This window comes from Lactuca serriola, chromosome 5 (genome assembly GCF_051521515.1).
Source record: "Lactuca serriola cultivar US96UC23 chromosome 5, Lser_US96UC23_V15, whole genome shotgun sequence".
NCBI classification, from domain to species: Eukaryota; Viridiplantae; Streptophyta; class Magnoliopsida; order Asterales; family Asteraceae; genus Lactuca; species Lactuca serriola.
Genome location: NC_136412.1, coordinates 91262103 through 91276181, shown reverse-complemented (window position 1 = coordinate 91276181; position 14079 = coordinate 91262103). Strand labels below are relative to the sequence as shown.

Genomic DNA, 14079 nt, shown 5'->3' with positions numbered 1-14079 from the left:
ATCTCTCTCTGAAGCCGCTCTTCAGAAGATTGTTGATGCCTTCTCTAGGGCTCAGCAAGATTCGGTCGCTTCTGCCACCGCCGCCATAGATGCCTCGACAAAAGCTTGTGAGGCTGCGACCGAAAAAGTCGATAAACTATTCTCTGACGCCTCTACCCTGTTACAATCTTTGCAGGAGAGTGCCACTGCTACCAAGACAACGTTGGAACCAATTGTTCAACAGTTGGCCACGTTTGTCTCCACGGAGTTGAAGTCATTTGCCACACTTCGCCAATCGCTCTGTGACGACAACTCTGCCCTTCGTGCCTCTATCGACGAGCGCCTCTCTAAACTCCAAGAGGATCTGGCCGCTGAAAACTCGTTGATGGACGTTCTAGCAAAGAAGACCACTGCCCTAAAGGTGAAGAGTGCTCAACTCTCCAATTCTCAACAACAACTTGACACTCTTCGATCCGAACGGGAGGTAATCAGGACTTGTGTTTCGGATGTACACTCAGCTATATCCAACATCCTTGAAGCGCACGATCCGATCCTGAACCATTCTGTGAGGCGTACCCTTGCAGAGAAACTTGCTCCTGCCCTGGATCTGCTAAGTAAAATTGAAGGGCTACCCAGTTTCGTGTCCACTCCGAAACAAGGGGGAGAAAAGGAGTCCGGATCGCAACCACCTCATTCCTCAAAGGCAACTCACACAACCGAACCTCCTCCTACAGGCCAAGCCTCTGGTTCGGGTGTGAAGGACAAAGGCAAGAAAATTACTGAGGAAGAAGAGGAAGAAGACAACGAAACCATTGCCGACTTGCTGAAACGCAAAAGTCGACGCAATGCTGAAGACGATAATGTTCGTGTGGCGAGAGAAGCTGAAGAAGCTGAACGCAAAAAGAAAGAAGCCCACGACCTCCTCGAGAGTAGGAAAACTCTGTTTCCTGCTTGGACTCGAGAGAGGATGATAAAGGAGGCAATCGATACTCCGAGTATCTTATGGCTTGAACCGGTAATCTCCTTTGACTGCTACAACTCCGTCGACTCTCAGTTCGACATGCCCTTAACCCGAAAGGCGTTCATCTTTCACGCCTTCGCCAACGTTGCTGAGTTCCCTCATCCTTATCCGGAGGTTGATCGGGAATTGATTGAGTTCTATCTGAAGGCCGCTCAACCCCAGTACCAAACCTGGAGCGCTCAGAAGATCATCAACGTTCGGGTTCTGAAGCCATATACTGAAGGGAGATTTATCAACGTTCGGTTCAAAGTGCTCAGAGGGTCTGCAAAAACCGAACATGCCATCTCTTTAGCAGATCTACCGAACCTCAACCCCCATGATTGGATTGTTCTGCACAACATCCTTCTGACTAATGAAGCTGAATATGGTCCGATCATTGACCATCTCAAGAGGATGTTGGTGTGCTATATCATGGAGGTCGCCCTGATGGATCAGGAGATTGCAACTGTCTTCAAGAAGAAACCGAAGATCTCTCCTGTTGGCTCAGCCAGTGATCTAAACCAGATGAAGATGGGAAAAATTGACCCGAGGCGAAACTCCGTCATGTTCACTAGGAGTGAAGGACAGAAATGTCTCTTTGCCTTAGCTGATAAACATCTTTATACCACTGCTTGTCTTGAGCATGTGCTGGGGATCATCCACAGGTGCAAAGAAAATACAGCGGATGATATCAAATATTTTGACGATATGATACAATGGTACATCCGATTCAGACAGACGATCCTCGCCCTTATCTCTCGTCTGTTTGAGACTGTAAAGAAGAAGGTTCCTGCTGCTGCTGCTGGCCCAAGTAAGAAGACAAAGTGATCTCGCTCCAATTTGACGCAAAGGGGGAGATTGTTGGGTAGCATAGCGTAGCATTTTTAATGTATTGTGTCCATTGGGCTCGATTAATAGTCCATGTTTTGTACTCCGGTTTGGGCCTGTCTAACCGTGAGCTGATAGGGTTTAGTATATAATAATGTGCTTGCATGCATATTAGGTTAACGATTGATAGCAATTACGATAGCTTTAAAGATTTTCTTCATCGTTCTTGTAAACCCTAAATCCTCTACAGTAGAAGTTCTTTATCGAGCTCTTCTGAGGATTGTTTATTAATCATTCGACATCTTTTGATCCATTCTTGTGTTCTTGCTGTTTATTCGTTTATTTCTTTACCTGTTTTATAGATCTAATCGATCTTCAAGTTAGTTTTAACTTATCACACTGCTACACCATCAACACAATCACCATCTTCACCAACCCCACCATCACCGCTGCTACACCATCAACGTCATCACCATCATCACCACTATTGCTCCATCCTTGCCCCATCACCAACATTGTCCTCATCATCACCAACTTTTCAACCATCACCATTTTACCTTGATCACAACCATCTTACCACCATGGAAATATTCCGATAAAAAATACATATTTAGAGAAGTTTTCTAACTTTGTAAAACAGAAAATAAAGAATAAATAAATTTTGACCAAGCTTTTTAATTTTTCTAACAAAAAACTTATTTAATTTTTCCTAAAATTGAAAACGAAAATAATAACCAAACCTATCGTAATCTCAAAATCAGTCGATATCCCAAAATTAGAGAAATACAAGTGGTTCGTGGTTCAGGAAGCCTGCCAAGGTGAGAACGCAAAGCAATACCCAAGCGTTCACAGTCCAATTTTCGACACGACTACCAGTCAATCGTTCATGATTGGAAAACCATAGGAATTCTCTCAAAAATTCTCGAGGATTGGTTGTTGTACATTTTTCTTGTGTGTTACAAAGCTTATAAGCATCATCGACGTAATCTTGTGAGGATTGAGTTCAGCCGAGCATTGTTTCAGTTAGGGTTATGAATGGCGGTCTGCTGTTATCCACATTCAACACCACAGCCCCAGAATGGAGTTTAAAGTGGAGATTATGGGGAACAACAACTTCAATTTCAAGACAGAGATATAATCATAATGTAAAGAGCTTATCATCATCATCAGAAGCTGGTGTTAATGGCGAATTGAGAAGGGCGTTATTGGAACAAGTGGATAAGGAGCTCAATAAAGGCGATGATAGAGCTGCACTCTCTCTGGTTAAGGATTTGCAGTCTAAACCAGGCGGTTTGAGATGCTTTGGTGCTGCTCAGCAGGTAAAAACCTACCTGAAATCCGTGAAATTTAAACAAATCCATATACAATCTTCAAATTAACTCATCGATTTACAGATCAACTTTTAGTAACAGTATGTTTTTCACCTTGTAGAGTTGAATTCTTGATGACTGAATAAGAAGATTTAATACAGGTACCCCAGAGGCTATACAGCTTAAACGAATTAAAACTCAATGGCATAGAGACTTCAGCTCTTTTATCCCCAAAAGACAACACTCTGGGTACTATAGAAAGAAATCTACAGATTGCTGCTTTGTTAGGGTTCATTTCTGCTTGGAATTTGTTTGATTTAGGCCCAGAAGAGCTCTTATATTTCTCATTGGGAATCTTTTTCCTTTGGACACTTGATTCGGTATCTATTCCAAAATCTTGCAATATATATTAATTTTAAATTTACTTTAATTGACATTAGTCCTAAATCCTAATGCAATTGATTGTTGATAGGTGGGTTTTGCTGGAGGATTTAGCAGTCTAGTTCTTGATACTATTGGCCATAACATTAGTCAAAAGTATCACAACAGAGTTATTCAAGTAATTCCTCTCTCTCTCTCTCTCATACACACACACACATTTTTTTTTTTTATCAAATTTGTGTTGTTGAGAGATAACCATTTTGAGGATTTTGTTCTTGTAGCATGAAGCTGGACATTTCTTGATTGCTTATTTATTGGGAATACTTCCAAAGGGATATACACTATCAAGTTTGGAAGCTTTTCAGCGGGAAGGATCACTCAATGTTCAAGCAGGGACTGTTTTTGTTGATTTTGAGTTTACTGAAGAAGTAAGCTTTCATATAATTCTTCTTATCACACTTCCTAAATTCAAATTTTTGTAGATTAAAACTGTTGAAATAAGGTCTAAATTCAAGAATTAGCAATGTGTTTTTGTTTATTTCTGTAGGTTTCTTTCTAAAAGAGTCCAGTGTTGAATTGGTTTTGATTGGTGGAAATTTGTATGTGCAGATAAGTGCAGGAAGAGTATCAGCCAAGGTACAACGAATATTACGTTTTCCAATTTCTAAATTATAAATTTTTTTATTTGAACAGGATATAAATAATTTTTTTTTTTAAAAAATAATCTATTATTGGTTTTCAGATGTTGAACAGGTTTTCATGTATAGCGTTAGCAGGAGTTGCAACTGAATACCTTCTTTATGGTTATGCTGAAGGAGGTCTTTCTGATGTTAACACGGTAAACTTTTGTTGAATTATATTTTAGAGTAAATTACACAAATGATCCCTATGGTTTAGGGTAATTTGCACTTTTGGTCCCTAACTTATCTTTTTAACTCGAAAGGTCCCTATTATTTGTTTTTGTTACGTGCTTGGTCCCTGTATTACCTAAAAAAAACTATTTTGCCTTTGATTTTTTAATTTATTTAGATAAACAAACCCCCAAACCAACCCCCTCGCCTTACCCTACCTACCCCACAATTTTTCTTTATTTAAATAATAGTCTTTTTAGGTAAGATAGAGACCAAACACGTAACAAAAACAAACAGTAGGGACTTTCCGAGTTAAAAAAATAAGTTAGGGACCAAGCGTGCAAATTACCCCAAACCATAGGGACCATTCGTGTAATTTACTCTATATTTTATTCAGTTATTTATAAAAGAAAAAGAATTTCAAATAGCAATTTTGTTTTTTGATCAAATATGTTTTTTAAAGGTTATTTATTGAGACAACATTTTATGTATTATAGTTGGATAAGCTGTTAAACAGCTTGGGATTCACTCAAAAGAAGGCGGATTCTCAAGTGAGATGGGCGGTACTCAACACCATCCTAATTTTACGCCGCCACGAAAGAGCACGAACTCATCTCGCGAACGCCATGTCAGCGGGGAAATCCGTAGGGTCTTGCATTGATGTCATAGAGAAAAACATTGATGAAATTGACTTGAGGATTTCTTGAAAAGATGAAATATTTGTTCAAGTGTATATAATTATATATATTTCTATGTTTATATACTTGTAACGTATACATTATAGCTCACTAGAAGAAAGCGAGTGAGGATACTTAAAAATGCAAATCACGACTTTTGAATTTGTGATTTTTGTTAGATTAGGTGATCAGAAAATATTTGGTAGGATTTTTAGTTTAAAAGAAAATAGCATAGGGGTGTACAATGGTTAGGTTTATGGTTTGTAGGTTTATTTGGTTTGAAATTTTCTTTGGCGCAAACATAAAACGGAAACAATCTGAACCGATCATTTTAGTTATTTCTCGGAAATAATTAATTCATATTAGATGCTGAAGATGTTATTAATATCCATTATACCTTCAACATGTAATATACATTAATTACTTTTTTTAAATAACTAAAATGATTGGTCCAGAATCAATGATAGATGCACACAATAGATAGTGAAAACAAAATAAACTAATCCTATATATATATATATATATATATATATATATATATATATATATATATATATATATATATATATATATATAGTAGGTGTGAAACCCGTGTAATACACGGGTTGATTTAAAAAAAGATTAAACATTAAAATGTAAACAAAAAATATTTTTTAATGTATAATTTTAAAATAAGGAAAAAAGAAACGTATTTATTGCAATTTAATATCATATATATGATATTTAATACTTTACATATATAAGTATATGAGTTTAATTTTAAAAATTGAAACAAATTAAAAACTGACAAGTGGATAATATTTATTTTAAAAATACTACAAAATGACAAGTATCAAAACTCATGAGAGATTGACATGTGGCAAAAAAAAATCTCCATTTATTAACGAGGAAGATATATATATATATATATATATATATATATATATATATATATATATATATATATATATATATATAATGAGTGGTTCAAATGAGAACCAAAAAAGGTTAAGAACCTTAAAAACCTCTAATTTCAGATATTTATAAACATATAAAATTAAAGTTTCTTACGGTTCTTAACATTTTTTGGTTCTCATTTGAACCTATATATATATATATATATATATATATATATATATATATATATATATATATATATATATATATATATATATATATATATATATATATATATAGGGTCCAACTATTTGGACCCTCTTTATATATTCTTAAAAGACCCCTATTAATTACTTTAACTTTCTTTTCCTAAAATAAACTAATCATTAAAAAATAATTATATTTTTGTTAATTACCGTTACATAATATTAGACCCCTCATGATTATTTTATTTTTTCACTTTAAATAAAACTAATCATTACATAATAAAAAGTTCAATATAAAGATTTGTTTATAGAAAAAAATATCAAAATAAAAATATATTTGTTTTTTTCAAATCTATAAAATAAAATATTTTAAATAAAAAAAATTAATTATTTTTTCTGTTTTTAAATAAAATGGAAGAATGAGACTTTGGTGTGTAAATTTTTATTATAGATTGATGTATGGTTGTGTACATACATGAAACAATGGTCGTTATAGATATATGTATCGTCACTAAATTTTCTATTAATAATACTTATTTTCATTTAAATATTTAATATCATTTTGTTTTTATTTTTTGGTTTATAAAAATATTAAAATATAGAAAATGTTAAAATATATAGAAAACGTTAGCATGTTATATTATTATTTAATTATAAAAGAATAAAATATATAATAAATAAAAAGATGATAGTAATTAAATGATAGGTACGAGTTTCAAAAGAACAAATAGCTTTTAGTAATCATACAAACTATTGATATTATAAATACATGGAAATTTATACCTAAAAAATTATTAATGAGAGGGTCTCCTAAGAAAATCTAGGGTCCAATTAGTAGGACCCATATATATATATATATATATATATATATATATATATATATATATATATATATATATATATATATATATATATATATATATATATATATATATATATTAAAAGAGAAGTCTAATAACATCACATTCAACAAACAGGGTCATTTATTGTATTTTCTTGATTAATTTCAACCATTGGATTATTTTGATCAAAATGATGCCATCTTAAAATAAAATAAAATAAAATTAATACTAACTAAATTTGAAAGCTTGACTAATTGATTTAATAAAAGGAATGTATTTAACTCATTTAAACTTCATCATAATTTTTGAAAGTAAATTTCATTCATCCCTAATTAAAATCGCATTCTTAGCTGACATATTTCGTATATTCTTTCAACTAGGTTATAACCCGTAGAAACCAAGTAGGGATGTCAAAAAGTCCCGTGGGACCCCGAACCCGTGGGGCCCCGATCCCGAATGGGGAATATTTGTTTAAAAAATCGGGGACGGGGGCGGGGGCGGGGGCAATGTTAACCCCCGTTTTAGTTTCGGGGGCGCGGGCGGGGGTGGGTAGTCCCGTCCCGAACCCCCAATGGGGACCCCGTTAATATATTATTTATGCTGATATATATTAATTATAAAAATATAATAAATAATAGCAATGATTTTGAACTTCCAAAATTCAATTAAACATCATGTTTTTAAGCTTATAGTATAACATTTTTAAGATGTTATAATATTTTTATTTTAAATATATAAACTTATGCTATAAATAACTATTTTTTATCCAAAATGGTTTCTTTTAGCTCAAAAAATAACTTCTTTTAGCATAACCAACACCTTCGTTCGCAAAAAAAAAAAAAAAAAAAAAAGTCAACCCAAACGGGGGCGGGGAAATGGGGGCGGGGGTAATCCTGGGATTCCGGGGCGAGGGCGGGGATGGGGAGGCTAGAAATTTCGGGGGCGGGGGCGGGGGAACTGGAAAATTTCGGGGGTGGAGGCGGGTGATGCAATCCCCGTCCCGTTTGCCCCCGTTGACATCCCTAAAACCAAGGGTGATATATTTAAAATTATTATATGGACAAAACAAATAAAAAATGTCAAAAAAATACAATCTTATTTTGGATTGTAACTAAACTTGAAAGTACATAACCATATGTAAAAATATGTATTTATGGTTCATAGATGCTGTATTTAATGTTTTTGTAATTGGTTCCTTGGTTAATATATATATATTAACCCTCCCATATAATTTCTTGAACAATTAGGTATATCATGTAAATTTTTATATTTTAAAAACATATATCAACAAATCATCATTAAACACATTTAGTATCTATTATTAATTAATTATAAGTAATTAGTTGTATTTTTTTGCCGCACAACATGTTAATCGTGAATCATGTAAAATTTTTATATTAATATTTATATTTTGTACATGAGAAAATTTGTTTTTATACCCATGTGAGTATTTACATGGTTTAATAAAAAAGTACCTACATTTAATGTTTTTAGTTCCAAAGCAGAAAACATATCCAACCTTAAAATTTTAAATTTATTAAAATTGATTATAGTCAACTAAATAACATTTTAACTAATTTCTATTTTTGAAAAAAGTGATTTTTATGTAATTGCAAAATTTATATAGCTATTTTTCCGGTTCATAGCTAAAGCCTTATTTTTAAAGATTTAACTTGTAAATAAAAAGGCATAATCCATAACACATTTCAAATTACATTTTTACCCCTTCAAGACTATAACCCTAAAAATGTATGTGTATCCAGTTTCACTCTTCCAGCCCGACATTCACGCATCTGGTTATCACTTATCTTTGGCTTGTCGCATACACCAAATGGCCAAATCCATATTCGATTTCTACATTTTGAGTGTCGGTGATCTTATCGGCCTTGGTGTTGTAGCATCCTCACAAACTGTGTAAATAGAGATTAGGGAAGAAGGATACATGGGAGGAGATCAAACTCCCTAGAAAATGTTATGAAGAAAAAATGGTGGACAGTGGCGACCTTACAACTGATTTTTCTATGAATTGTCGCTACTGATGGGTTATGATTCAACTGATGAAGTTGGGCCACGATGAACAACAGGTAAAATCAGTAGCTTTCTTTTTTGTAGAAGATGCACAGGGTAAAGCGATGGAATTGGTTACACAAGTAGTATTTATTGTTTCAATTTTGATTTTGATGCAAAATTAAATCTTGGTTTTGTACACGCAATCTTGATTCTTGCGAAAAATTCAAAATGTATACGAGCATTTTATAAAAAATTAAATGCTAACTGTTTTCTTATACTTATTTATTTGAAAGAAAACTTCAATTTACTAATATACCAAATGTATCCTTATTAGAAAGAGGCCCTTAAGTTGGATTTGTAAAATTTTGTAAAAATAGGTAAAAATGGTAGGAAAAGAAGTCAAAATTCTGAAATTGTTAACTGTTTATTAAAAAAATATGGATGTAAAATTTTACAATAGTAATGGATTTAAACAATGATAAAACATAACCTAAACAGGAAAATTAGAAAAATAGGAACTAAGTAAGATGCTAAATTTGACAAAAAACAAAAGTTAAATGCTATCAACAACCATAAAACAGAAAGTGCAAAGTGTGATTCAAAATTTATATAGCTATTTTATAGAAATTTGACAGAAAATGAAATGCTAACTGTTTTGTTATAATTACTTGTTTGAAAGAAAAATTCAATTTACTAATATAGCCAAAGTAAAATTAATTTACATAATTTTCCATGTATAAGAAGTTCTAGCAAACAAATGTTTAAAAAAAGTATCATAAATGGTATTCTATCAAAGAAGCATGCTATAACAGGTAAATAACTGAAAACTAAAATGCTATATTATGGTAGACAAAGGGTATTAATGGAATTGTAAAAAGTAAAGATTAACAAAAAGGTAAACAAAGTTTAGAAATGGTCCCTGGTAAAATAAATTTACATAATGGTCCTTGTATAAACAGAAAAAGATTTAAAAAGGTATCATAAATGGCATTCCTTGGATGTTAGCGATAGGTAAACAAATGAAATCAATAATCCATGTGTAAATAAAAAGTCACATTTGGTTGCTCTTAAAGTAAATTTACAGAATGATCTAACTTGTAATAAATGGTTTGGTGTTAGAACTTGTAAAAAAGAAAATGAATTACACATTAATCCCAATATATAATTGATCCTACTTGTATAAATGTTAAACAATATATAATAACCATGTTAGTAGTTTTCATATATTTTCATGTTTGACAAAAATTGAAAGTAGGATGCTATATTTGATAGAAATTGAAAGTTCAATTCTATTAATTCCCATCGAATAAACCTAAACAAATGAATACTATGATTGCAGGAAAATCAAGGAAAAAAAATCAATGGATTTCGTCAACTATAAAAAGGGTTCAATGAGAATTTCGGTTGCATGCATATTTTTTTATTTAAGATGATCAAAGAAGGTTGCTACATTGACAGATTTATAAACTTGGAAAATCTGTGAAAACAGCAACCTTGTTTGAGATTATAATAATGTCAAACACAAAAGTTTTAAGAAATGGTTCAATCATTCAAATAAAATAGTTGTAACAAAAACATATGATGATTAGTGTTGATTGAGATGAACTAACCTGAATTTTCTTTAGTCTCTATTGCAAAATTGTAGAATTCGTTGTGATGATCATGAGAAAGAAAAGTAGTGTAGTATGATCTTCAAGGTAGGGTTTGGCATGTATTAGAAATGTAATTTAAAAATAGGATCTGGTAAATAAGGTAAATAGGTAAATGTATCCCTAAATTGTAGGGGTACATTAAAATCCAAGAGAATTTTCAGCATTTTTAGATGATACTTTCCAGTTTTTTCGATTAGGATAGTAGTTTGTGTTTTTTTTTTTTAAATTTAAATCAAAGATGTTTTATCGACCACAAGAGAAAACAAACAAAAATTTGAGAATTCACAAAAAAATGACACGTGTCAAATAGCATAGCTATAAGGGGGACATGTGGCATTTAAGGGTTTTGTTTATTAGAAGAGGTAGATTCACATCTATTATATGAAACGTATCTACAAGATTATAGGATATTGTTGTTCAATGTCAAAGAATCAAAGAATTCGAAACTGGATATCATTTCCATAATCATTGTTAAAAGTTATGTATAAATCATGTGTTGTTCTCCGTACATTATGTTTCCTTTAGACCCTTCGCAGAATCATGTTCGAACAACATCACCCATTGTAGCATCACGTTCGTCATCTGGGTTCCTTCTTTAATATGATGTTCTTAATTTTTATTAATTGTATTCGATTTTTTGATTCACATTAGTTTTGTATTTTACTGTGATCTTTAAATGCATGAATAATCTTGATTATAAATGTTAGTATTAATTTTTCAATCTTTTACTTTTGTCTTTTTAACCTTGCACTTGATGTTGCACTCTACACGTTTGAATAAAATCCTATGAGAAAAGCACAATGACTTTTGATTAATTGTATGTATGTATGTGTGTCTTACGTAGTTAAATTTTTCTAAGATTGTTTGGATTGCACGGTAGTTGATGACTGAAAAATACCATTCACCCTTTAGCATTTTTAATTATCAATATTATACTTGATTAATTTCAACAATCAAGGCCATTCATTGTGTTTACTTGATTAATTTCAACCATTGGATCATTTTGATGATGTCATCTTAAAATTAAATTAAATTAAATTAATATTAACTAAATTTGAAAACTTCACTAACTGATATAATGTTAACGTGATTTATAAAAGGAATGTATTTAACTCATTTAAACCTCATCATAATTTTTGAAAGTAAATTTTGTTCATTCTTAATTAAAATCACGTTCTTAGCTGTCAATTTTTCGTATATTCTTTCAATTCACATCTATTATATGAAACTTATCGACAAGATTACAGGATATCGTCGATCCTTTGCAACATCACGTTCGAATCACATTACCCTTTTGCAGCATCACGTTCGCCATTCAGATTCCCTTTTGAATATGATGTTCTTAATTTTTATTAATTGTATTCGATTTTTTGATTCTCACTGGTGTTGTATTTGACTGTGATCTTTGAATGCATGAATAATTTTGATTATAATTTTTAGTATTATTTTTTTAATCTTTTATTTTTGTCTTTTTAACCTTGCATTTGATAAAATGCCCATGAGAAAAGCATAGTGACTTTTTATTAACTATATGTGTGCCTTTTGTAATTAAATTTTACTATGATTGTTTTGATTGCACGGTAGTTGATGATTGAAAACTACCATTTACCCTTTCGTGTTTTTAATTATCAATAACTATACTATTATTAATTTGACATATTTGCTGATAACTTTTGGTTTTTAACAGCTTTAGTTAATAGCAATATACTTTGGCTTTAATCTATAATGTTTTGATTTGAAATTCCTAAATTTCTTTTGAGTTGTAGCCGTGTTCAGTGGATACCAAGTGCATCGCAATTCTATTTTGTTTATAACATATTTAGTTAATAGCAATGTGCATATGTGGTTTTTTATTTAAAAAGCCAAAGTTGTTATTTCAATATTTTCCCCTAATCTGTCAATGTCTTTAAAATGTCATATCTCGAAAATCACGAGAAACCGAAAACCCTATGACTTTATTTTAATAAATGAAATAGTTGTCAATATTTAATACTAAAATTAAATCCATATAACATTTAATATTCCATAAACTATACTCTATGACTTAATCGGTATATTGATTGTCAATATATATTTTAAATTAAGTAACCTTATTATGGAAGGAAACGTCTAATTAGAATGTTTATGCTTGTATAAAAATATAATTAAATAACATTTTTAAATAATTGAAAAACATAGAATAATGAAAAGTGAAAAATAGTTAATTCAAAAATACAAAAATTGTCATGTGGTAAAATGAATGAGAAAATTATATCTGACAAAATTATTCTTATTTATTAGGATATATTTTTTTATGTTGGTGTATCTTATTTTTTTTTATTGTGTTGGCTTTTTATAACTTTATATGTATTTTTTATATGTTCCCCCACGTTTAAAATTTTATATTTTGACGACTTACAATTTTTTTTTATCAAATTCAAACTTTCTAAAATCAGATTCCGATCGTAACCTACCAATTTAATCGTCATTAATTTCATCTATATTTCACTCAATTTAAATTTGTATTTTCGTTATCTAATTTTTTTTAATGAATCCGATTTTTCCTCCAAAAATATTTCAAACATTTATTTCTTACATGTTTCTTTATCAAATTTAAATTTGTATTTTCCTTATATCCATAAAAAATTATTTTGATAACTTATTCGTTTCCTTTATCAAATTTAAACTTTATAAAATCAGATTCAATCGTAACCTACCAACTTAATGGTCATTAATTTCATTCATAATTTCACCCTATTTAAATTTGTAATTTCCATGTATAAATTTTTTTAATGATCCCGATTTTTTCCCTTCAAAAATATTTCAAGCATTTATTTTTAGATAATGTTGCCCCATTATAATTATTATTTTCCTCATATAAAATAATAAAACTTACCAATATGACTATATATATATATATATATATATATATATATATATATATATATATATATATATATATATATATATATATTCGATTGTATTAGCAACATTAACACTAAAACACAATGATTAATTTATTTTATAACATACCAGCCTACTTTCTTTTATCTTTATATAGTAACAATAAACTTTATAAATTTCAAATTTTGTCACAGTATTATACCTTACAAAATATACATCCCTCCAAAATAATATTCGTCAGTAATTTTATCCATAATTTCACCCAATCTAAAGTTATATTTTCCTTATATAATTTTTTTTGATGAACCTGATTATTTCCCTCTAAAAATGTTTTAAGCATTCATTTCTTAGATAATGTTGCCCCATTATAGTTATTACATTCCTCATATAAAATAATAAAACTTACAATATGCACACACAATATATATATATATATATATATATATATATATATATATATATATATATATATATATATATATATATATAATAACACCCATAAAATTCATGCCAAATTTAAACTTTTTCAAACCATTTAAAACCATTTAACATTACAAAGTTTGTTTTTTAAAATAATAATTATC

General features: G+C 30.4%; 1 protein-coding gene and 1 long non-coding RNA gene across 2 annotated transcripts; both read left to right on the top strand.

Moving 5' to 3' along the window:
- The first annotated feature begins 2582 nt into the window (after positions 1–2582).
- Positions 2583–5190, top strand: LOC145052767 (stress regulated protein). The gene is made up of 7 exons (XM_079000647.1): positions 2583–3126; positions 3279–3497; positions 3590–3676; positions 3780–3926; positions 4108–4134; positions 4241–4336; positions 4847–5190. Exons 1-7 carry the CDS (start codon positions 2839–2841, stop codon positions 5054–5056), a joined length of 1074 nt encoding a protein of 357 aa, XP_078856773.1. The 5' UTR covers positions 2583–2838; the 3' UTR covers positions 5057–5190.
- A 3491-nt stretch (positions 5191–8681) lies between these two features.
- LOC145052766 (uncharacterized) lies at positions 8682–11333 on the top strand. The gene is made up of 2 exons (XR_013684168.1): positions 8682–9034; positions 10300–11333. It is a non-coding gene; the product is annotated as an uncharacterized LOC145052766 (long non-coding RNA).
- Positions 11334–14079: the final 2746 nt, after the last annotated feature.

Bases quoted from the DNA above. Each gene is read 5' to 3' on its own strand.
- LOC145052767 (XM_079000647.1), top strand. From the start codon at position 2,839: ATGAATGGCGGTCTGCTGTTATCCACATTCAACACCACAGCCCCAGAA. The intron at 3,127-3,278 runs GTAAAAACCTAC...GATTTAATACAG, and splicing joins GCTTTGGTGCTGCTCAGCAG to GTACCCCAGAGGCTATACAG. The intron at 4,135-4,240 runs GTACAACGAATA...ATTGGTTTTCAG, and splicing joins CAGGAAGAGTATCAGCCAAG to ATGTTGAACAGGTTTTCATG.